The 23,264-nt window shown below is 37.0% G+C and overlaps 3 protein-coding genes and 1 long non-coding RNA gene across 4 annotated transcripts in view; all 4 read left to right on the forward strand.

Annotated features, from left to right (window-relative positions):
* Positions 1-23,264, forward strand: part of LOC149052052 (adhesion G protein-coupled receptor L4-like) — a 204,298-nt gene that overhangs the window by 29,682 nt on the left and 151,352 nt on the right. The window lies entirely within an intron of this gene.
* Positions 32-3,718, forward strand: LOC149052055 (uncharacterized). The gene is made up of 3 exons (XM_089200268.1): positions 32-190; positions 2,361-2,424; positions 3,515-3,718. The coding sequence occupies exons 1-3, from the start codon at positions 156-158 to the stop codon at positions 3,716-3,718; spliced, it is 303 nt and encodes a 100-aa protein (XP_089056394.1). The 5' UTR covers positions 32-155.
* LOC149052056 (uncharacterized) lies at positions 3,741-8,500 on the forward strand. The gene is made up of 3 exons (XR_016181750.1): positions 3,741-6,997; positions 8,315-8,412; positions 8,480-8,500. It is a non-coding gene; the product is annotated as an uncharacterized LOC149052056 (long non-coding RNA).
* Positions 9,258-12,477, forward strand: LOC149052057 (adhesion G protein-coupled receptor D1-like). Its single transcript, XM_089183629.1, has 6 exons — positions 9,258-9,691; positions 9,806-10,091; positions 10,609-10,697; positions 10,873-10,993; positions 11,251-11,292; positions 11,408-12,477. The coding sequence occupies exons 3-6, from the start codon at positions 10,618-10,620 to the stop codon at positions 11,552-11,554; spliced, it is 390 nt and encodes a 129-aa protein (XP_089039755.1). The 5' UTR covers positions 9,258-9,691; positions 9,806-10,091; positions 10,609-10,617; the 3' UTR covers positions 11,555-12,477.

Consider the following 23,264-nt stretch of genomic DNA (forward strand, 5'->3'; position numbering starts at 1 on the left):
TTTTTCTTCCGCTAATTTTTTCTGAGAAAGACATTAATAAGATAACCATAATCTAATTCAAATTCACGGAACCAAAAAGAGTTCCTCATATGAAAGGAGCTGTCAGACGAGGGAGGTTAAACCACGTGCAATTGCCTCAGTAGATTGCTTGGAAAATGGCAAACAGATCCACGGAGAACACTTCTCAGGGGTACGTACTCTGTTGTGGATGTCGATATTTTCATGAATGCGCTGTAGATTCATGCAAGCTCGTTCTGCGATTTGTTTGTTTCGTTTCGCTGTTGTCTCCTCGAGGTATATCGTTTGTTTATTGAAAAATATTCAAATTCGCAGCATGAAATTTGCAAAAAGTTATTGGAAGTGTTATACGCTATCATTAAAAAACAATTTCATGTAATATAAAATGACTCTATAGAAAAGAGGAAAAAAACTACGTTTAAAAGTTCTAACGATTGGACTTGAATGGGATAAATGCGGTCGTGTTACGATTAGTGTGCATTTTCCTAAACTTAAAATTACGCTTGTTTCTAAATTGTATCTTCTTGATTGATAGCAGATGATGGAGTTTATGCGCAGAATTGGATACTACTGAGTCAAAGAGTTAACGTTTGTAACCCTGTTCTTTGCGCCTGTCTTTCAAAGATCTGATGTCATACAATGCATTTAGTCTCTATTGTAAAACTAGAATCGACCATATCTCCGGAATTTTTTTTGGGCTTACTGTGATTTGCTGAACGAAACGAAACGAACTGAAAATATGAACATCTCCGTGGAGTTCTTTACTGAATACTCACTACGTTCGCGAGGAGATCAGATCCTCTTTTGCATTAAAAAAACTGCGCCATTTGGCCATAAAATGCAAATCTATAATTAAAAAAAGAAATTCCGTGAGGCTGCAGTTGTGTAATTTACAAACATCGATGTTCGTAGTCGATGAATAATTCGATTGCGTGACATGACATCTTGCCTGAAAAATATCGCGTGACTAAAGTTGCTTTTCAGCATGTTTCTGATTGGAAAATAACAATACAAAAAGTTTTCGTTGAGGTTTCAGTTATAATAATGGTTTTCTTGTTATCATTTGTGGGATTTGTGGACTGAACTGACCGATTCATCTTTAAGGAGTCATTAGGATTTTCCATATTTTTTTAAGATCGGTTTTTGTGCTAAAGAATTTCGGTTTTTTGGATTGGGTGTTCGTTGCGGTTTGCGGATTTTCCGTTCTTTAGCATTTTGTTTTCGGTTTTCGTCTAAAATACCTGTCTAATGGGCTACGGATTTGGTTACCGATGAAGTTTTCGGATTGTCCTGTTTGGATTCCGTTTTCTCTTCGATCCAAGCGGCCATTATACGCCTCCACTGATCTCGAATAGCTGCGAAACCTCTGTATGCTCCACTTGTCAACACCGTATCGGATCGATTAGGGTTTTGAGAACTGGGATATGAACATTTATCGGTTTTGACGGTTTTGCATGCGGTTTTGGGTTCTGATCGAATCTTTTTTTGCGGTTTTGCGGTTGTGGATGATTTTTGCAACGGCTTTGAGGTTTTTAATAGACCCTCTCATATTTCCGTACAGTGGAGTTCCACACGGATTCTTGCTTTGCAAATTGAAAATCTCTCTTTCTAAAATTACAGATCTTCTTTTTCGTTCTGTTCCGTGTCTTAAATTACAGTAGACCTCGTTAAGTTATTTCTTTTGAAATTGCATGTGGAATTCTTTAATTTTTAAATTTTTTTTTCTGGAAATAAATGCTGTTTTCTTTCTCACTTCACACTTGAATTTGGGACTGAAAGTGAGGGGAAGGTGGGCTGAAAGGTGGGATGTCTGTGTCAGACAGCTTGATCCTGCCATTGTCTGCATTATCATGTATAAACTTTTTAATTTTCCATTCCAGCATGAATTTTTAGTGTTCTGTAACACCTGTCTTTTCTTCTTGAATCCTAAAAATATACCAAATTTATTTTAATCCAGAGATGTCTTCGTAATTTTGTTTTTTGAGACATGCTGACGAATTTTCAATCTCAAAAATTATCAATTTAGGTGCCCCATAGTTATCAAGGAGAGTCTGTTTGATCTTAGCTGTCTTCCTCCAGCTGTAAGTGAAATACTGAAGTAACTCTCATCCAATAATGACAGCAAAATTGTTTACATGCCACAATGATTTGATTTAGCGCCCTCCTTCCAATAAGCACCCCCTCTGGAATACATGCCCCTCTCCCCCATGTTTTAAGTCAGAAAGGTTGAAAGGTGATGCTGTTTTGCTAAAACTTCATCTGTAATTTCATGCTTGCACAATTGATAATTATTATTACATGTATTGTTATTATTTTTAAGCTTGTCATTATTTTTATACTAGCCTTCGTCAATCAAAGGGTCAAATCTGGACTTCAAAACTGCAATGGATATCCTGGTTTGTTGATGTGAGTGCAGAATTGACTAATAGGGCAAAAAGGTCAAGGCTTATATTGAAGGTTAACAAAATCATCGTAGTTTGATTATAAATCAGTGCGTACTTTAAGTAGTTGTACCTAAGTCTAAGTGACACCCAGCTACATGTACTTTTTTTTGAAAAAGTTGCTACTTGTCATACAAGGCAAGAGGATGTGCTACTGGTTTGGGTGGCATTTTCATGACTCGCTTAGCTACAATGGGGTTACATTTTCAATAGAGTTACTAGAGTGGTGACTAACACATTTTCATGATTTGGAAAATTATCATACATCAAAGTAAGGATTTACAAACAGAAAGGTTCAAATTAGATTGAAATGTACCAAAATGTTAATGCACTGAAGATGAAAAGTAAAGTGTTCTAAATTCACGTAAACAAATGTGTTGCTTCCTTTTTAGGATCATGACCTACTTAAAAGACTTGGTTTTAGCTAGATAGATGCATCTATAAACAGAAATTGACTAAGTTGGGATCGCAAAAATTACATTTCTGGTAAAGTGACTAACTTAGCAGATGGGGTATATAGTTGGCCACAGAATAGACTATAATAGGGCACATATTCTGAGAGGCCAGCAGCACATGGGTAGATGGGATCACAAAAATAACACTTCCCATAAAGTGACTCACTTAGCAGATGAGGTGTATAATTCGCCACGGGGTAGGCTATAATGGAGCAGGTTTTCTGAGAGGCCAGCAGTACATACATAGCAAAAATTGACCCAAAAACTCCCCCACGCCTGATCTATCAGGAAATTGTGCCATTTCAGTCAGAATATAAACACAGTGCAATAATATGAGGCATTCCCTTATTGAATGGGTTTAATGGGAGTGTATTTTTAAATGACTATTAGTGGAAATACATGCATTGTCAGTAGTGTTTTCAGGCATTTGGTTTGTGTCTTAGCCAGCTGTTAGCATCTGTGCAGTATTTATTGTGTTTTGCAGAGTTTGCAGCAGTACTGCTGTGGATGTTAGGGCCCTGGGGCCATCCTCATCCAGTGGTATACCTTATGAGTGCATGCATTGTTTTACCGAACCTAACTGCAAGGTTTCTTTTGCAGGGTCTATTTCAGCAAGCTGCCACTTTAGCATTGGGTAGGCCAGTTGGTGTTTTAGCACTTCGGGGTGTGACTGTAGTTGCAGCTCCTGGGCCCCTTGGGCACCTAGCTTCCATTTGGGATGTGGGTGTGAACTTGATATTAAGCTATTTATTTATTTATTTGGAATATTTAGACAGGCTGGCTCAGTTCGGCTTTAAAAAGTAGGTTTAGATATGGGCCTCTATAAATGATAAAAAGGCCAGATGACCACACTGGGAGCCACATTCATTACTCTTTGTTGAAGTCTGTGTGGTCTTTTACTCTTTAACTCTCAAGATTATTAATTGATTCTCCACTCTAGATGCTGCACATTTGTATATTCATCAGTTATGAGAACTTTTCTGTTAGATCAAGGAAACATCCTCTACCTGAGAATTCTGGGTATTCTTATCATCTGTTTGCTGGATAATGTAAGGATATTATTGGGAGAAGTTACCTGTAAAGGGTTAATGTCCCCTGCTTATAACCAGTACAGAGAAGATGTAGGAGAGTTAATGGGGCCTATGGTTTATCATCCTTAGCCAAGAAGACCAGAACATCTAACCATTTGCAGATGTTGTATCAAAGGCAGCACATCCTCCTCAGTTATTTTAAGAACCTAAGTGTTGTGGTGGTCTGGGGCTTGAACCCTCAAATACCAACACAGCCATAACACCTTCGCAATGTAAAAAGAAATGACAAGGACACATCCAAACCAGTCGCTCGATACCTTAATCTCCCTAATCATTCTGGGAAGCATATGGCACTTTGTGGCCTTTCCCTACAACTAGGTAGTTCGGAGGGTCGCAAAACTCCACAACAAAATTATCTTTCAAACAGGCACTCTTAATCCCCATGGTATCAATGAATGCTTATCACTCAGCTAATTTATTCTTGTTTTCTCGGCATAATACTCTCACCAATAGCATAGCTCCATTTTCTGCTTATAAATACACACACAACCCATAATTCCTCCAATTTCTCTGATGAAGGGCTATTGCACTTGAAATGTCAGCTTTTAAACTCTATACAGTGGCCAATTTACTTTATTAACTCAGTTAATAATACTAAATTACCCTGTTATACTCTCCCACTGATGCAGCACCATAATTTCTTTAGAAACTTACCCCCTTCACCAGCACAGCAGTCCAGCACTCAACATGAGCTGACAGAAAAAACAATTCCTCTGTTTTATTTAGTTTTTCAGAATAATTATTGTCACTGTTTTTGTATATGGGGTCCTGTTCTACCCATTTTTTGCTTGTCTGACAACTGACAACAGACTGGTTGGGTCCTTGCTGGGTTTTTCTTTATGTTACAATCAGGTGAGCTAGCTATTATTTTGTTTATGAATACCAATTTAATCAGACTGTGAGTTTGTTTTTTAATTAGCAAATACAGTTCTCAGAACTCTACAATTGCAAATACTTAATTCAAATATTACTCTAATGTGGAATACTACTCTTGGCTTTGAAATTAGTGATGTTTGTGTTTATTTCGGACCATGTTTTGTACACATGTCTTGGTAAATAGGGAACACAGCATGGCTTACATGTGAAACAATAGACTAATTTGGTTCTCTCTGCTTAATTAACCCTATCAGCCCCAAGGGTAGTCAGCATGTAGGTTCTCCCTACAGTAATATTGCTGAATCATTCATTAACAACATGATAATAAAAATAAAAGATTCCTAACTTAAGACACTCTGATTACAACACGAATTCTCCTCATCAGTACCAAAGGAAATAATATTATGTAGTGAAGAGTCTAGAGAATATGGATATTGATTTTAACCCTTTAATTCCCATGAGTGAGCAAGACAGAATTTTTCCTTACAATATCACGCAGACAAGTGATGAGAATAAAGAAAAATATCAATTAAGGGATTATAAGTTGATCCAATACAAAATCCTCCAAACTGACTTCATAAGAACTGTACAGTAGACAGTAAGGAGAATTACTAATAAGATCTTAGGAGTTAAAGGGTTAAGGTGTTATACTACAGTAGAAGTACTTTATCAAAGTGATTGATGAAAACTAATTGACAAGGAAAGCAAACTAGGGTAATTAGTTTTCTTATATTCTAAAACAAATATAAAAGACTTGTTTGTTCTTCACATAGGGAAATCAATTTTATGTTTATTGTATTCTATTTTAATATCCGATCGTTTGAACTGTAAAGTTGTAGGGGCTAATTTCAGTGCAATGCAGAATGTGCAGTGAACATAATAAACTGACCATCTTGTATCTAATTCGGATATGGCGGGCATTTCGATCGACCTAGCAACCATTACTCTGTAACGAGGTTAGTAAGGGTTACCTCAGTTCTCATATGTCACCAGGGGTCGTAGATACTTTTTCTTGTTTGAAAAAATGGTCAATAATGAGTTGGAATTGATTGATATTCTGCTTACCAAGAAGATAAACATAGGCATGCGTAGCATGCAAGAGTCATTATTTTGGCTGGGAGGGTTAGGATTGGAAACTTTGTGTTCCTAACACTATCAGTTTTGTAACAGAAAAAAAGCATAACTTCTGAAGTAACGAAAATATCGCATTACTTCACCTTAAGAGAAAGGAAAAAAAAACTAATTTATCTGAACTCACACGGGTATTTTTTGGTCTATTGTCTCTATTGTCTAAAAACCCCTAAGCAGAAATAAAATGTATCCGTGCCACGCCCACTGTTGTCACAGCTGTTGTTTAGTCTCGTCTCACAACGCCTTCTATTCCCCGTTAGAGAGAGAGCGTGTTGCGTGACGAGACCAAAGAGACTACGCCTACTGCCGTTCCTCATTTTTTCCAGAACCAGTGTAAAAATTGCTTCTTTTTGTTCCGATTTTAATGCGCGAGACATGTTAAATTCCGAAAGACACGAGTGCTTCTTCGAAAGCGGAATGAAAATTAATAACTTATCATTTACAGAGTTTGCCAGCTTTCGCATTTTTCCGTAAGAGCAACATGTGAAATGACACATTTGGCTTGTGGTTGACAGCTGGAGCTGTAACCGGAGTTTTGCAAAATAAAAATGTCATCGGACAGGCAAAGTCTTCACTCCCGTAAACTAAGATTTAACATTTAACACTTAACATTTAGGAGTTTTGATAAATCGTGGCGGCCATTTTGTTACTCCGCTCTCCGTCCGCATTTTTGCCCTTACAGTGTAATACTAAGGCAATTTTTTTGTATGATGTGGTCTTGATCAGCATTTTTCTTTAAAGATTCATTACTTGCATACTAGGTTCGCCTAAACTTCGCCATCGCCATCCCCACCGCCATCGCCGTTTCCATCGCCAGTTCAGCAACTGGTATGTTTTCGAAAATAGTCATTTACCGTTTTTATGCATGTCGCTTTTCAGGATCTTCTCTGTTTACAAATGTGACAGACATTATTTTTTGTTCCAGGCAAAGGAGTATGTTTCAAAATTTGGCGGAATAAATACTACCAGGAAGAGTTCCATATAGGTATTTGATTTCAGCACTTGAAGGCTTTTTAATTTAGATATATGTCTTTAAACCATAAAAAGCAAATATCTGACCTTTAAGGACAAACCACCATTAGGTCATATGAGGTGAAAATGCTAAGGCTTAAAAAATAACCCAGGCTGTCTAAAGAGTTCTTTAGCCAATGAATACCCTGGACACAATTGGGGGCCTCCTGCTAGTCTTTCCCGCATTTTTACTATAAATTGTATATATGAGACTGGCTGGCTGATGACCTGGAAATATTTTATGTAATTGTGGGAAGCGGTAGCTGTGTTTGAAGATTTCACCTTCAAAATCAAGAACGTCACAAAACACAAGGACGATATAGAAGAAGTTAAAACTCTGAAAAAATCCATCTTTAAGGTGGCAGAGGCCGTCGAGAAATTTGCTCTTAATTATAGCAAACGACACCTGAGTGGAATGAAACCTTCAAAAAGGATACTTTCCTCAAAAATGGGTGAGCTTGTGGCCTTGAATCCTGTTTATTTTCAAAGTCTATTCCTCTGTTACTTACTGACTTGCTGAATGACTGACTGCGTTGTCTAATTTCCTTGATATTGTAAGAACCCAGGTAGAACCCAACTATTTAGAAACGTTATTGTTGATGTCATCGCTTCATCTGTTATTTTAATTTGTTTGATACTTTGATTTTTCGCGATGGAGAAGGTAATAAAAGTAGTTCTTGAACAATCAACAGAGAAAAAAAGAATCCTTCAAAATTGTAAAACCCTTAGTCTTGCTCTGTTTATTGAAACTTTTCTTGAATAACAGATTGGTGAGTAACACTTTACTAACTGAAACTGTCGAATCCTACAAATACTCTCCGCTTACTTCATACTATACACTGAGCTCAAAGTTGGCCGATTGTCTGCGATGCATATAAATGCAAGATTTTTAACCGTACTCTTAAAAACTCCCTAAAGAACTCTATAGTTCTCTGTTTTGTTGATTCTTGGGGGTTTTTAAGGAACATTGCTAGTTGTGTTTGTGTACAAGGATCTGCATAACCTACTTCTGATAGATCAAGCCATCAGGAGTGAAACAGGCAACCAAAGGTGACGTTATTTTCGTATTACTCCATGTCGTTTACCCGCAAAGACACATAACACGGAAACATAAGATCTATGTTCAGCTACACTGAACTTAGAAACTTTAAAAACACCCTAACTGAGGTTGGAAGACTCCCTGCTTGTCTCTGACCGTTCCACCTTCATGAAAAATTGGCTTGAATCCACCAAAAGTATGTAATTTTTCTTCCTTGTTTCTGATCCATATCCGAATACAATTTCTTCATAGGTATGTCAATTCCAGGATTATGGCCGTTACTATGGACCCCAAGCCAGGGGTAAAAGACATTGCGAGAAAATGTCATCCTAGAGTTCAAAAACCTAAAGGTAACATGAAAATTCGTTGCTATGCATTTTTTAAAATTTATTTTGACAAGATAAAATCCATTTTCAGGTTTCGACAGCAGAGAAGCGCTGTATGTTTTGGAGTGGCCTCAGCAAAAGGTAAAAAGACTTAAATATATTAATGTACAGTATTCATTCCTTTACATTTATTGTTTTATAGTATTCATAGCGAAGATTAACACTTTTCCTGTAAGACAGCATGTTGTGGTTTTTATAGAGGGGAAGTCTGATTGAAATGTTCTCGCAACTAAGATCCTAATGGAAGAAAAACTTAGCGGAAAATTGTCAAACATCACCTCTTCCCTAAACTCTTTGTTAACTTTACTTTTTTTTCATGTCTAACAGCTTTGCAGAAAAAGGATGCCATATAGTTGCATCAAAAAGCAACTCAGAAGAAACAGTTTGCAGCTGCAATCATTTGACGCATTTTGCCGTCTTAATGGACTACGACGGCAGCACAAAGGTAATAAAATAATTTTTGCCTTACTTAGTAATTTTTATGGGCTCAGTTAACTAACTCGATGTTATCGTTTAATTTTTCCTTTTTGGACACAGCTCACCGAGGAGGACAAAACAATTCTGAAAATTATCACCTACGTGAGACTGAGCCTTTCCATCGTCGGGATACTTTTAACATTAATACTTTCTTCTTGCCTCACGTAAGTGATGTACTTGAATAATAATGAGGTAGATTCTTAACTCTCCTAAACAAGGCTGGTAAGAAAAGAGATTTCAATGCCAGTCTCCATGCAAACAAGAACAGTTGTGTCGGATAATTCACAAACTCAAGCTACATGCCCCCACGTTTGACCAACTCATGTCTTCAATGTGTTGATGTTGTTGTCGTTGTTGCTTTTGTATAATTCATTATTTCTTTTTTTTTACGATTATTTCATCAGAGATGTTTGTCAACCTCTCTCTCAAATTCGACTGAGTGTTTCTGTGTCCCTTGGAGCTGGACAGATCATCTTCCTCGCCGGAATAAACGCCACAGAAAACAAAGTCAGTGGCCTCTCCTTCTGTCTATAGAATGAGTTTACTCTTTGCACCGTAAATATCTTGTCGAAAAGAGCACGTTAAGAAGTATACGAAAACGTTTTCTTTTCACAGACTGCCTGTGTTACAGTAGCAGCTCTGATGCAGTATTTCTTAATGGCCGCTTTCTGTTGGATGCTGATCGAGGGAATTTATCTCTACTTCTTAGTAGTGAAAGTTTACAACATTAACACCAAGATGTACATGTATCATGTCATCTCATGGGGTGAGTTTTGTATTTTAAAACATGCACTGGTAACTGTAACCATGCTTTCGGATCGCCAAATCTGGAGTTGTTATGCAGTAACGTGTTCGATTTCCTTCCTTTCTTTATGGGTAGGTCTTCCAGTGATCTTGGCATCGCTGCTGGAAAAGAAGGGTTACAAAGCTATACGAGTGATAAACAGTAAGAAAAAAATCGACGGTTTGTTGTTGCTCTTCTCCTTTAATTCGTGGCAATTAATTCTTTGTTTTGTTTTTGCATATAGTTTGAGATCGGGATCATTTCATTTGCTGAGGATTTGTGTGTCTTTCTTGTGTCTCATTTCTTCGAATTTAGTTGCTGGCTTTCCTCGACTAACAACCTGATCTGGATATTTGTCGCCTTCGTGGCTTTCATTGAAGTTGTGAGTTTATGGTTTGTGTTGGTGATTGTGATTGGTATACCTGGACTACTTGCTGCTAAACTGTTGAGACAAGCAAAAGATAGCTTCATAAACTCTCTAACTTTTACTACATAGTATGAGAAAAAAGATCCTTGCCCTTTCTTGTTGATGTTTTCTCACTGTTTCGCATTGATATACCAAGATATGTTTTCGAGCAAAAATAACTCTTAAAAAACATTGATCGAGATGAAAGGAACAGGAAGAGTAGGAGATATCAAATTTACGTAATTTAACATAAGGATTCACTTTGCATATTTCACTCAGTTCAGACACTTAAGTTCGCGATTTCTTTAGCTCATTGTCAGAGAATCGAAGCTCATAATCTAGGTCCCTCGGTTGGAAGTTCTATTCCCTGTAAATGACTCTTCATCTCACGCTTATTACCAAACTAGTAACGTCTTTGGCAAGGATCCTCTCCTACTTTAGCTATGCGATAACCATATCTAAACAATCGATTTATTTCTATTGTATTCTTCAGCTCAACATCATGATACTCGCACGAGTCATAAAGGAGATGACCAATTTGTTGCAGCCAATATGGGAAGACGACCATTCTCAGCAAATACGGTAACATTCACAACATAAAACTAAAACAATATAGTGGAAGAGGTTGCCTTGTCCTCCCGTGAGGCTTTATTTGCCTATCCTCCTCATTGTTTAATCAGTAAGGCCTTACGATATCTTAAAATGAAAATTCATCGTCAAAGGAAAATAAAGGAATGTTTTTTTTTTTAACTCTTAGAATTGGCATCAAATCATGCGTGGTGATGATTCCCCTGCTGGGTATCACGTGGATATTCGGTCTCATCTCGCCTGTACATAAAGCTTTCGTTTACATCTTCACCATACTTAACTCTGCTCAGGTCAGTGTTCGATGGTAATTGTCAAAAATCATTCAATCTCTATCCTTATTTTACTTTACAACCAAGTCAGACACCGTTACAATGGTCACATCATATTTATTGGAATTTTGAAACCAAAAATGCAAGAGAAGACAGACTTCTTTTTTAATTATAAGATATGCAATTTTCTCTCGGTCTCGGAAATCTTAATAGATATTTGACTAATTTGTTTGTATACTGTTAAGATTAGTGATCTGGAAATCATTTTCATGCTGCAGGGTTTCCTGATTTTCGCTCTTCACTGCATGCGAAACACCCAGGTAAGATAAAACATCAAACTGATTATTAACTGCATATCATCAAGTTTTAGTGTTTCGATGGATATTCGAGTACTTGTGCTAAGAACCGTATTTCGTGTTGTTCGTCTATCTGCAGATCAGAGAGCGTCTCAAAAGAAAGAGGAATATCGTTTTTCCATCTTCTATAGAGAACAACTCCACAAGGAAGAGCTCACAGGTCAATCCAAGTGAGGTTGGGGATGTATGGGCAGTTGAATTGCAATCCTGTGCTGAGTTTGAATAGAATTCGAACTTAAATAACTAGATCCAGCCAGAAGGCAGTGACGGTCAATTACTTGGTATAGTCACTTAGTTAACAGCAGTAAGTCGGTTACGATCGATCTGATTTGCGATCTCGAGCTAAAAGAGGTCTTTCTTTTCATTATTGTTTACGCACTCAACTAGCTGTAGTTGTAATCTATCTTCTTTAGGATTAGAAGTACATTTTCTCGGCGATCGTAGATTTGCAGGCAAGATTCATCGAAATAAACCTATAAATCTATAAATTTAAATTTCTAATGGCTCAGTACCTTGATGACTGTCCTTCGACTAAGACCACAGTCTGCTACAGACGAGGCGGTAATTTTTGCCAGGAAATTACGACCCTTCTTTCTTTCTTTAAAAACCACTCTCGCACGCAGCTTTAATTAAATGTATTTATCTTTTGATTCTTGCGCGCTAACTTTCTGTGCTTACTGCATGATTAGTTTATATTCGACGTTTCACTTATTAAGTTTACAAACGTCTCACCCAACACTGTCATTACTTTTTACTATGGATAATAATAACTGAAGCCTAGTCATTCAGAAATGAAAAACCAAGGAACTTTCTGGAGCATTTTATTAGGTAACGTAGTTATGATGTAAATGCACTCATATAGTTGTGTTGTAAGTTTCCGGAATTTTTGAGAATGGTTTGTACATAAGGCCTGACAGTCGTGCAGCAGTAGTACTTGTTGTTGTCAGGAGTCACTGACTTTTCAGAAAGCTATTACGAGAGAGAGCTACTGTGGAAGATTGTTAATTTGGAGGCACTTTGGAGACAACTGTGAGATTGTGTCAGTGTTGAGCTTCGGAATAGTTTGTGGTGGGCTTCTATCAGTTAATTTAAGGATAATTATTCTACTTCCTTTAAGAGATTTTTGAATAAATAAACAACTAATTTAGAAAGAACAGAAAAACCCCTTATGACTGGATCTTTTGTGGATCAGTTACATTTATCCATTTGTTATTTGCTATTCCTAAAATAAGGAGTATCGATTTGAATCGAAAATAAATCGATTAATAGGGAATTCAACTGGGCCAATATTAGCCGGAAATGGCATAAACCAAGAGATTATAAACTATTCGGTACACATCATTCAACAGCGATTAAAGAACTTTTACACAGAGTATACAATTGAAAGTGAGAAGCGGAGACGAAGTGTTGAATAGGAATTTCAACAAGCCCGAGAAGGAGTCGATTATTTACAACAGTCTGGCTTACGTCATACCCATTTATAAACATACATGAATGACGAAGCGTACGATTTAGGCGGAAGAAGTAAAAAAAAAATTATCCTGGAATATGCAAGTATATTTCTATCTACATCGCTCAAATGCAATAGGTCAAAGCGCTTCAAGCTTCGATTGACTAAATACATCGCAACTAGGACTAGGGAATATTCCAGAATAAATAATCAATTATTCCTTGAGCGCATAGAGATTAGTAGTAGAGTATAATGTCTCGCCCACAGAGCACATCACTCTGACCCAGGAACGTCTCGCACAAAGAGCATTTGACCTCACCGCTCCTTCTAAAATGAACACAAAAGTGATGGTCTGCATGACGCTTTTGCAGGGGAGAGTCGTTTTGGAGGCTGAACATTAAACTATGGCCGTTAACCTCCGCTAGTTTTCTGATAAAATAACGATTAACTTTATGTAAAGATCTGAGATAACCGAGAAGAAATCCTTTGAATCGGAGTTTGCCGTGGTATAAAAATAATAATACACCTTAATTAACACACGAGCGAGTTAGTCCATCACTGTTGAAGGCATACGAAGTAATTAGACTCATCAAATGAAACGCGCAGCATGTCATAGGCGAGATGAATAAAAAGGAATCATTTCCATTTATGCATACGAACAGATGGCATATTAGCTTTAGCTGCCCGTTGATAAAACAGAATTTTGTTTAAGACAACTTTTATATAGCAGAGCTCATAAAGAAACTACCATTCTTAACATCAATTACTTTTGAGCTGCTTCTTTACAAAACTTCAACAACAAAAAGTGCTTTATAATGTGGTGGATTTTTTCGATTGTATTAATAGAAACAATGCTCTACATCTGGTGGAAGCTTCTTTTTGCCCATTGGTCCGTCTATGACAGAAATAACAAAAATGGAGGCAAACGCCATGACCATGTGATCAGAGATCATGATTTGCATTAAACTCTAAATCATACGAAGGGGTTTTACGAGGATGCCTCGAATCCGCAACTCTAAAGCGAGGTGAATCAACTATAAGCGTAACGATAACTCTCGACGGCAACCTTTGATTATCTTGGTTACGATGAAGTGGATGATAAATGGCAATGAATCCGTCAAAATTTCCAAAACCCTTTTAACATGCTTTATGCTGGGTAAGTACGACACTAGTTATTCCTGTTTTTTCTTAGGTAGCTATGACACCGTCGAAATTAACTTTCCATTTTTAAAATAGTTATTTCGATTTTTACTCCTACGGAGCTCTTATTACGAAACAAACCGAACTCTACACATGTCCTTTCTAACCTATCGGTCCATCATTAAAGCAAAACTTGGGGATCTTTGTATCATCGACATTATCATTATTATAGGTTTCTCAATATTTTTCACTTTCCATACAATTCCAAATAATTTTTAAAAAATTAATAACCCGGAATGACACAAATGCAAAGACAGCTATTGACAGCAACCTATATTAGTATCGTGCGCTTGATGAATTGCGAGATGAGTACAACTGAGTCCAACAAAGTGTGAATTTTTTTTTTAAGTTGTGCGCTATGTTAGAACTACCTCAGCAATATCTTGACTTTCCATTTGCAAAACATTTATATCGATTTCGGGACGTCCTGTGAAAGTCAGCCAAACTAATCCGTGAAAAAAACTGTCAGGTGGTGGTTATTTGGCACTCTTAATTAAAAAAAAACAAACCAGACTCTAAAGATGTCCGCATTAAACTCTTAGTTTATAACTGAAGAAGGATCTCTTATAAATTGGATTCCTGAAGCAATTTATACAGAGCAAAGTAATCATAAAGCAAATAGCACAAGCGAGACATTCACGCGGTGGTCATGTTCTTTGCGTCATGGTGGCCCACTAAACAGCTTTGGCAGCCATATTAAGGATGCAGGAACACAATAGCTTAATTGCTGTCGTTTTATGTCATTATGACAAGATATCAAAATGGATAGACGTCTCCTCTTTTTATGCTTCAGATGGTTGTTGTACATTTGACGTGCTTAGACAAACGATCGAAGTTAATCAACAGGGTCCACTTAAATTGGAACTAGATTAGACTGATTTCAAGTTTGATATTCGACCGGGAGGTTGGAAAAAAATGGTTGAATTGGTGTAATTTTTTCCTTCATCGTCGTACGTTAAAACATCATAAATCTTCTGGAATTTTGATTATTGATTTTCAGAATAAACTGAGGGGTTAATATGAAGTGCACTCACAGAAACATAATTGAAATAACCCTTAAAAATATAACAATTTTTTATGTATTAAAATTCAGCGATGAAATCCTTTTTTCTTTTTTGATTTATGCTCAAATGGAAAAATTGGGCTTTTAATAAAGTCCTCTATTCAGCCATGTTCAATGGATTACCCTGAAATTCTACGAGCATTACGGGCGATGATGTTACTTTACGCTTAGTGTTCCTCGATTCCTTCGCTTAAAGAAACAGCCGTCGTCCGTTTTGAATTGCTGCAAACTAAAACGAAACACCATTTTTATTCTGGATAGCGCATTTTACATCCTTTTCACTGTTTTAAAATTTGGTTGCACACCGACTAACCCGTTAAAAGGATTTTCCGAAGTACATTCGCGAAGGTCTACCGTATCCTTAAAAATATTTTCCATATTTAACAAGTTTTGTTCAGCTGGTTGGTAAATTGCAGAGATGCGGCATTCATCAAAATTCCTCTGTCTGCTCCCTACTAAGATAATAAAACTCGTGGGTAGATATCAAAGGGCATGAAGCAAATAAAATGCATTAGCACCGTCTAACTCGAAATCTAATAACCTTTTTCATTGTTTCAAATGTTATTCTTGAGATAACAATCAATTTATTTGCTTATTCTCTTCCACAGTCATCCTTCATTTGTTGATGGATTTGCCAGGAACAGGTTCGGCGGTGTAATTTCAATTTTAACATTTATGCACCTTAACATGAACGGTAAAAAAAGACAATATCTGTCCGATTATGCCAATAATGAGCCATAGACTTGTTGTTAGAATTACATCAGATTGTGATTTAAAACGTAAGTTGGAGAGCAAAACAAAAGTCCTATGAATAACGATGCTAATACCCTGATCTACCCAATTTCCACTTTTAAAACGTTACGTAGCCTAATTGTAATTTTTGCTTCAGTGAGGTAGAGGATTTTGATGCCCATCGTTTTTTATTAAAATTAATTGTATAAAAAATACTTTTTCGTGTCCATCATCAGCATTATTACATGACTGTAAATATATGAAAATCATATATGTGCACTGCGGTTGATGAACAGTTATGAACACTACTTGAGTAGAAGTGAAAATGTGGCCTGAAAAAAAAAATTCAGTTCCCAGTCGGCTAGTTAGCTCAGATGGTAGAGCGCTGCAACGGTATCGCAGAGGTCATGCATTCAATTCCCGTATAACCGTTCATAGAGGATCGAGGATCGCTTCTATATTCGTATCAGCATTATAATTATCATCAGTATAAGTTATTTTATTTATTTATTTATTCCTTTATTCTTTCTCATGGAGTGCCAAGCAACCTGTTTCAAAAATTCCTCTTACTTTTTTTCGAAAAGGGGAAGAATTTGGGACAACAACAAGGGTGCTTGCTCCAACCAGAAAGGTTATTTAGTCTCCATAGAAACTGAGGAAGAATGGCAGTTTATCAATCGTGAGATTCAAAAGCGTGGTACTTGGAAGGCTAGTGCGTGGCACATTGGTTTACAGAAGAAAGGCAGGGTTTGGATTTGGCTGAGTGGAGAAACACTGAATATTTCGAAATGGCGAGATTCTGAGCCAGGTGGTAACGACAAAAGGGCGGAGATATCTAAGAATGGAGGCCTCTTTAATAGGATCTCTAAGCTTAGTACAAATGCTTATATTTGCGAGACGCCCGGAGGTAAGATCACATTCCAACCATAAAGTTAAGAATTTGTTCATGCTTAGCGTGCGTATATCTAGTTATGGATGCACGCGAGAAGTTTGGAGAGCACGAAAAATGCGTAAGAGTAGCTCGCGGCGTAGCCGTGAGCAATTGTGGCTTTTTTGAGTGCTCTCCAAACTTCCCAAGTGCATCCATAATTCGATAGACGTACAGCTAAAAGCATAAGCAAATTCTTTTGTAACGGAGCGACAAGGATCTGCGCGAAGAAGCCTTTTATTGTGATAGAGTGCAAAATTTTCACAACGCACAAAAAAATAAATAAACGTCCCTATTGGCTGGTCAAAAACACGACACATTTTATACTTTGGTTTGCGTGAGAACTTTTGATCCAGTTAACCAATAACCGTGAATGAAAAGCTCAAAGTTTACGGGGAAAATGGAGAAAATCAAAGCCAAATGAACTCATAAATGAATTCCCGGTGGATCAGGACCTAAAAGTTCAATGCTGATTGAAAAATTGGGCAGTTCTTTGCTGGTTTCTTCTGTATTTCTAGGAGAAAGAAACTGCATTGCAGCTTAACAGGACAGAAATTCTGAAGCCAGGTTAAAAAAAAAAAAAACCTCACGTAATCTTATTTACCCACGAACGTGCGTAAATAAAGATTTTGTTCATAGCAGCTCAATAGGACTTGTATAGGGCAAGCACGCGCGCTATTTTATGATATATTACGTGCTGAAAAATTACAGTCTTGCAGTTGTCTTGAAATTTGATCTTGCTTCTTAAAAGTAAAAATATTGTTCATAGAATATGCTCAGCTCACCTAACTTGTACGTGTGAGCGGTGAACGAATTTTAAAGCGCGTATTAGTAGTTGAACATACTAATTTCCGGGACACGTGTTTCAAAAGAAAAATTGAATTACCCTAGTATTGTCCTTTTTTGCATCGACTACAGCTGGAAAACAGCGATCGAAATTGTACTTTTCACAACTTTTGTCCAGCGCGCTGCGATTAGGATAATCTAGCCGACGCAATTTTCCCTAGCCACGAGTTACAAGGCGTGTTCACTGAGATCAGTGAGTGTATGTATGTTATTTTGAGCATAACGAATCGAAGTATTTTATTTTTCTGTGTGTGTGCGTGTGTCTGTTTCTTGTAGTTAGTGAGAAATGTTATTTACTGTCAGGGAGGTCCGTATTGGGTAAGATTGTGCCCGAGGTCTTGACCACCGGTACTTTAGGTAGAGTGCACAGTTTTTCCCAATATGGACCGACCTTGGTTGGTGAATTACAGTTTTTTCGTATACTTTACGAAATGTTTTCCAAAATACCCTAATGAGTCAGGGCTGTAATTACGGCAAGGTCCTCCATGAACTGAAAAATTTTTGAGCGAGTAAGTGGAACAGACTGAGGTAATGCAAATTAAAGAATGACTTCACCGAAATATTTTTATTTGTGCAAAGAAAAAGGTGATTTAAAACACTTCCCAAGAGAGTTTCAAACATTTTTTGTACAAATATCTGTCACAATCTGACACCTGTCAATTAGAAAGCGCGCAAGAAAAAAACACATGCACGCTTTAAAAAAATCAACAACAACAACAGCAGCAGCAACCTCAACGGTGCTGGTTTGGTAAACAAACTTAAGTGAAAGTAATTGTAAGTAAATTCAAGTCTATCTTTTGAAGTTGTGGGATTTTGCTCGTTTGTTTGGTGCAATCACGTGTGTAATTCTTGTGTTTCATCGAGAGGGCGAGTTTTCATGCAGCTTCTTCTCGTTGAACTTCTTATCTTTTTTGAAATTAACGTAGCAATTTTCAATTTGAATAAAAATGCAAAGACTTATCGAAAGCGTATGTGAAATATAGAAGACTTCGCTCACTGGTTTGCAAGGGACAAAACTTTTTGAGAATTCACATATAAAACGAACAAAATTTTCATCAATGAACTCAATTGTAAACAAATACCTCACAGTTTAACTTTCTGAGTTACTGCTAATAAAGATTTAGGTTAATCACAAACGGTTTTAGGCCGCGCGTCAACACATTTAATGACATATTTCCTACCACAATTTATTTCAAAACCACTTATTTTCCTGGCAACCAAAGTGATTTGAGAGAGAGGAAAAGAGAGGATTAATAAGTTATTAATCGGCTTGGTTTTAAAATGGTTATTTAGTTTTAACAACTGAGTTACAATCGCAAATTGGCCACCGTAAAGAGTTTAAAGGCTTCAAACTCCTAACGGTGGCCAATTTGTGTTTTCATCTCAGTTGTTAACACTAGATTACCTGTTATATTCTCCCACCGACGCAGCACCACAGTTTCTTTAGAAACTTACCGCCTTTATCTCTTTGAAATGATTTGCTTAAAAATACTACTTAGCCGGCAAAACGAAATATAGTTATGAAAAATGGCAACAAAGCTAGGGATGTAGCTTGCGACTCCAGCAAGCGATACCGTGCCTGTGGGTAGAAATAGGTAATTCCGTACCGCATTATTGATCAATAAGATTTCAGGATTCGTAACTGCGCCCTCTGAGAAAAACAAATAAATACAGTTCTTTCTAGAAAGGTTGTCGGAAAAAGCGTGTCCGGAAGTGCAAGCGATAACCCCGAAAGGTACTGCGGGTAGCTTTTAGGTCATGGTTAGACTTGACCTTAGAGTTCAGGGAAAGCTAAGAAAATGTCACTTTAGGTTTCGCATGTTTGATGAACTTATTTTATTTACAAGACTGATTTTAAATTCTAAACTGCACGAAAAACGAAAAACAGATCGAGCTTACCCTAATTAATTTATCCTTCCTTTTTTTTATATGCATATTACATTGATAACCGTTACCCACATAATAATTTCCAGATTGCCGCGTGCACTTTAAATTGCTGCTCTTTTGCACCTTTCCTGTAACAACTGTATACCGTTAACTGCGTATCTCCAGTTGCACATTTAGAAGAACTTATATTCATATTTGATTTTACGTTTTTAAGTCTGTTCAGGTTGGAGGGGGGGGGGGGATTTGAGGCGTCAGCTCAACGAGGAACTAATAATTAATATTTAAAAACTCAACTACCAAAATTACATGAATTCATACATAATCTTTGCTAATGTGAAGTTAACTAAGTCAGAAAAGCAGGTCAGAGATGGCGGACGCCGTAGTGAAGAAACATGTATTGTATCAATTGACACTGATCAACCATCATATTAAAAAAGTAGGAATCAAATAGAGAATAAGTTACGTTTCCATCTCATTTATGTTTCTCCTTTATTGAGATTGTGATTATAATCATTTTATGTTATCATTATTACTATAATTATGACTTTATTTATCATCATTATGATAATTAGTATTTTTGTTCTTATCTTTACCATTCTGTAGAATGCCCAAATATAACTTTTTATAACTCTTAGTACCTAATTTCTGTGGATGGATGGTCCTGGCAGTGGAGCAGAGACGACTGCCAAAGGCAAGGAGGGGACCTAGTTTCCTTTGAAACCGAAGAGGAATGGAATTTCATTAATGACGAGATTCAAAGGCGAAATACTACGAACTATAGAAATAAATGGAGTATTGGTTTAGAAAAAAAGGCCGGAAAATGGACCTGGGTGAGTGGAAGACCGCTGACTATTCGTAAATGGGGAATAAGGGAGCCAAGTAGTGAACACGACGCGGCTTTCATGTACAAGCTGAACGATAATGGCGAGCGGGGCGTGTTTGGTGGTGTTACTCGTACTAGGGGAAACCAACACGCTTATATTTGTGAGATTTCCAAGGGTGAGTTGATTTTTTGTCGTTGTTGTTGTTTTTAATGTTATTTCGATTAATTTAAAAGGCGCCAGAAGCGTAATAAAAACATTCTTTGCTAAAGTTTGTGATATATAAGACAGAATTTATATAAACCTTCTGACAATCAGGATCAAGTTTACACTTAAATTTGCATAAATGAAAAGATGTTTAAAACAATCTCAGAGAAAGTTTTCATTAAATACATTTCTAACTTTTGGCCATGTGAGTAGAGGGAAGTTACATATGGTTCTGTTGCTAGCACTATTAAGAGTAACATCAGTTTTGACACTTTAGTTCATCAGTTATTTTCATGTACCGGTAGTTCATTTATCCTTTCACTTGAATAAAATGATGGTGAATACCAATGACAAAGAATCATCAGTTCAATTGCTTTGTTAGATAATAACGTGTGATGATGTGAAGTGTGTTATCTTTTTTGAAGAGCAAATGACTCATGTCATATAAGATAGATGCAAATTATCACTTTATAAAATGGATACAAAAGACTTGCAGGTGTTCTTCGCATAGGGGAATCAATTTTGTGTTTACTGTATTCTATTTTAATATCCGATCGTTTGAACCTTAAAGTTGTAGGAGCTAATTTTAATGCAATGCAAAATGTGCAGTGAACATAATAAAATGACCGTGTTGCATCTAATTCAAATATGGCGGACATTTCGATCGACTTAGGGTGTGGTTCTTTGTTTTTCCGTGAAAGATGTAGAGGCGCATTCGTCTTCCAAATTATTCAAAATCTCGCATGAGTTGTCGCCTAATTTTACATTCGATTGTCCCGGATGTTGGTATGAGTTTGAGACACTTTGATAGCACGCTGACTTGACTGTCAGAAAGTTGATAGTATGAGAATTTTTTTTTTAGGAATTTTTCCTTTATCTCCCTATCTTTGGCTAAAAGCCTACATTTTAAAGTGTGTCTACGCTCTATGCGTCTTATGCTTTATTTTTTTTACTTCCACTGTTGTAAAAGCTAGCTTTTTAAGGGTCAGAGAACACATTGTATTCCATCGCTTTTATTTGCAAATGTATAAATAAACTCTCTAAGGTCAGAAGTCTCATTCCTTCATTCGGCTATTTTATCACAGTTTTTTTACACTGTTCGCCGAGTGCTTTAATTTCCTTTGAGCGGTTGCTTATCTACCTGTATGTTCTTACGAGCTGAGAGTTCGTAGTTAGCCCTCTTTCTTTGGCTCTCAGCCTTCTTTTGTGAAAGTTAGTCAAGGAATTAGCTAAGCCTTGTTGACCTTGTTGTTTTCTTTTACTTCGAACGATATGTTCGCCATTCCTTTATAATACTAATTAGTTGTTATTAACCTTCACTTTAATTGCCTCATATTCATATTAAAAACGTGTATGGTATTGTCTTCAAAGAAGAGAGGAGGCTTTTCAAACTAATTAGATAAATGTTTATATTTCTTTTTTGTTTTCATCTTTTCGTCATCAGAAGAATCATTAACAGTGTTATCACCAGCATGGACAGCATCACAAACCTACACAGCATCACCAACATGGACAGCATCACCGAGATGGAAAGCATCACCAACATACACAACATCACCAACATACACAGGATCACCAACCTACACAGGACCACCAACATTGACAGTATCGACAACAATGACAGTTTTACCATCACCGACTTCATTATCGTCATCAACAACTGAAGGTTGCTTATTTTCCAAAAGTTAGGCTTTTTCTGATTTCACTTGGCATCTTTTCAGCTTTCATGCCACCCTTTTCTGTAGCGAGGGCTTTGTCTTAAAAGTAAGGGAAAGACAGTATCCAGTAGTCTAATTCGTGTTTATGAAAAACGCTATTGTGGCTAGTTTCATAACTGAACATAAACGGGTATACAAGAAAAACTCTTTAGTATCTTGAGTGGTGGTATTTCTTGAGGTAATGTTACAATGATTCCACGACAGAAATCTTAGGAACTCTGTTCCGTTTACTATTATATGCCAATCGAAAGAAGAACGTTTCGTTAGAAATTTGGTAAAGCAATCTGAATGTGTCTTCCAATGGCTACTTTAGCTTTCCCAGGCACACTGATGACATAGCAGAACCATTCTGATTAACAGTAAGCTAAGTTTAAAAAGTAAGAAACTTTTGCTTTTTTTTTACAACGGCTTTTAGGTAAGACGCAGGACCTTGTTGCAGTCATTTCTGGCGGACTCAAAGAAAAAATCACATTGGATGGCTCACTCTCATTTGACCCTCAGGCTGCACATGGTGACCAATCGGGAATGAACTTTACTTGGCATTATGGTGAGATCTCAGGGAACTACTCCTCTGTGCAGGGAAGAAAGAGAGGTTTCTTTATAGCGGTAAACGAGTCAGCCTTTCAATATAATGGAAGAGCATCTGGCGTGCAAATTTACTTGGATACAGAGGCTGTCTCTCAGTGATATTAACATAGTTAAACTGGTTGTGGCCAAAGACTATTGCAATGCTAGCGCTTATCAATCACAGTTTTTTTTTTTTACACTGTTCGCCGAGCGCTTTCCTTTTAGCGGTTGCCTATCTACCTGTATGTTCTTACGAGCTGAGAGTTCGTAGTTAGCCCTCTTTCTTTGGCTCTCAGCCTTCTTTGGTGAAAGTTAGTCATGGAATTAGCTAAGCCTTGTTGACCTTTTTATTTCTTTTACTTCGAACAATATGTGCGCCATTCCTTTATAATACTAATTAGTGGCTATTAACCTTTATTTAAATTGTCTCATATTCATATTAAAGACGTGTATGGTATTGTCTTCGAAGAAGAGAGGAGGCTTTTCAAACTAATTAGATAAATGTTAATATTTCGTT

The sequence above is a fragment of the Pocillopora damicornis genome, chromosome 1 (genome assembly GCF_964200805.1).
Source record: "Pocillopora damicornis chromosome 1, jaPocDami1.2, whole genome shotgun sequence".
In the NCBI taxonomy this organism is placed as follows: Eukaryota; Metazoa; Cnidaria; class Anthozoa; order Scleractinia; family Pocilloporidae; genus Pocillopora; species Pocillopora damicornis.